We start from the raw sequence: 2,420 nt of genomic DNA, 5'->3' as shown, positions 1-2,420 counted from the left end.
CCCCCCCGCGGCCCCCGCCGCATCGATCGACAGGCTGGCCGCCGGCGAAGGATGCGGTGGAGAGACGATGGTCAGGTCGAGCCTCACGGCGTCGTTTTGGCTGTTCCGTACACCTCGCATCGCCTTCATATCAGAGAGAGAGAGAGAGAGAGAGAGGAGAGTTGATGTCAACGCAGGACGGCGGGGGAGAGAGATGGGGATAAATGGAGAGGTGGGGTTGAGGATTATGACGTCAGCAATTGCTATTTTTTATATAATTATTTATGCGATGGAATTCGGAATTTAAAAAATTATGATTACACATTTGTTTCATAAAGAATATGATTACACATTATTTAATAATAAAAAAAAGAATCTCGGAATAGATGATTCCATTGGTTAGGAAACTGATTAACCACTGACGATATATACCATTTTCTTAAATAATTATAAATTGCACTAACCACGTTATATTGCATACACATTTATATATTTATGCATTATATTATATAATCATATGTACGTATTACAAGTTGTTATTGTATATAGTAGGAATAGAACGTTTTGTCTTGAGTTTGCATGAGATCAGGCGTACGTTAAGTACGAGATATTCGATACAATTCAGTATTATACATATAACACACCGTATCAACACATGACGTCAGCATCGTGACTAAGTGTAACCGTAACTTTTCTTTTTAGGCGATGGGTAAATTATTATGAATTCTAAAACTATCATTGTTATAAAAATTTTAAATATTTTATAATTAATGCTATTTGTTCCAAAGAAATTAATTTATACTGTTATTATGGTTTTAAAAAAATAAGAGGAATAATTATTTCTTGCATTAAAAAATATACGGAAAATGACATTTTCCTACACCAACTTTGCAAAATGTGACCTTTTCCTACACGAATTTTTAATTTGACAAAAAACTACACCAAATTATCAAATGTGCCAAATTGATACACGAACTACCCAATTTAACTGCAATTTTCTACACAATCCGAAAACGGTGTTAAATGTCCGTTAACCGCTGACGTGGCACGCCACGTGGCGGCTGACGTGGCACGCCACATAGATTTTTTGCCACATCAGCATGCCACGTCATATTTTTTAAAAAAAATTCCGAAAAAATATGAAAAAAATATATATATATTCATATCCACATATAAATACAAATATAAACATAAATACTTCTATGTATATATATATCTATATATATCAAATAAAAATATACACATATATACATGCATTTATACAAATATATATGCATATACATATATACAAGTATATTTATATATATATACACATACATATATAAATACATATACATGTATATATATGTATTCATATCTATGTACAAATACAAATATAAACATATATACTCCTATATATATATACTTGTATATTTTTTTATTTTGTATGTATGTATATATTTATATATATGTATGTGTATATGTGTATATATAATAAATATGTATTCATATACATGTATATGTATTTATATATATATGTATGTGTGTATATATAAATATACTTGTATGTATGTATATGCATATATATTTGTATAAATGCATGTATATATGTGTATATTTTTATTTGATATATATTATGAATATATATGAATATATATATATATATATATATTGCTATTTATTTATTTTATTTTAAATTTAAAAAAAAAATCGATTTTTTTCTTATTTTTCGGAATTTTTTAAAAAATATGACGTGGCATGCTGATGTGGCAAAAAATCTATATGGCGTGCCATGTCAGCCGCCACGTGGCATGCCATGTCAGCGGTTAACGGACACTTAACACCGTTTTCGGATTGTGTAGGAAATTGCAGTTAAATTGGGTAGTTCGTGTATCAATTTGGCACATTTGATAATTTGGTGTAGTTTTTTGTCAAATTAAAAATTCGTGTAGGAAAAGGTCACATTTTGCAAAGTTGGTGTAGGAAAATGCCATTTTCCCAAAAAATATATTAGTCATTTTGGAATAGTGAAATTTAAGGCACTTTAGTCAATTGTTACGTAATATTTAAGCATGTATGTATAAATAACGTGAAATTATATAAAGGAACACTACTCCTAGGCTTTCTAACTTATATGTACATGTCATGTAAATGTTGATTTGTAAGTTAATATCAGTTGTTAGCTTTGAAATTTTAATAAATAAATTATTCAGCTAATAAATTTTCAATCCTTACACTTAGTACTTAATTTTATATTTACTTAAATTCTAATATCTAAACTTATATCTATTTTGTAACCCAATTTTTAAAAGAGTACATTATTTTTATAATTTTCAAAATTATAAGTATTTAATTAAAAAAATTAAAATTTTAGTATTAAAACAGTTATTTTGTAAAACTATTAGTATGTAAAATTGAAAAAATTTCCCGAATTTAAAAAGCGAACTACTAAACATTTCCTT

General features: G+C 28.1%; 1 protein-coding gene across 1 annotated transcript in view; it reads right to left on the bottom strand.

The window, feature by feature from the left end:
- The window catches only part of LOC104824668 (glutaredoxin-C10-like), a 680-nt gene extending 520 nt beyond the window's left edge, over positions 1-160 (bottom strand). The window contains exon 1 of the mRNA XM_010556778.1: positions 32-160. Coding sequence (XP_010555080.1) covers positions 32-129 — 98 coding nt within the window. The 5' untranslated portion in view covers positions 130-160. The remainder of the gene's footprint in view (positions 1-31) is intronic.
- Positions 161-2,420: the final 2,260 nt, after the last annotated feature.

Source organism: Tarenaya hassleriana, unplaced genomic scaffold, assembly GCF_000463585.1.
Source record: "Tarenaya hassleriana unplaced genomic scaffold, ASM46358v1 Cleome40, whole genome shotgun sequence".
Lineage (NCBI taxonomy): Eukaryota > Viridiplantae > Streptophyta > Magnoliopsida > Brassicales > Cleomaceae > Tarenaya > Tarenaya hassleriana.
The sequence above is the reverse complement of the archived record's forward strand: the minus strand, read 5'-3'. Positions and strand labels throughout refer to the sequence as shown.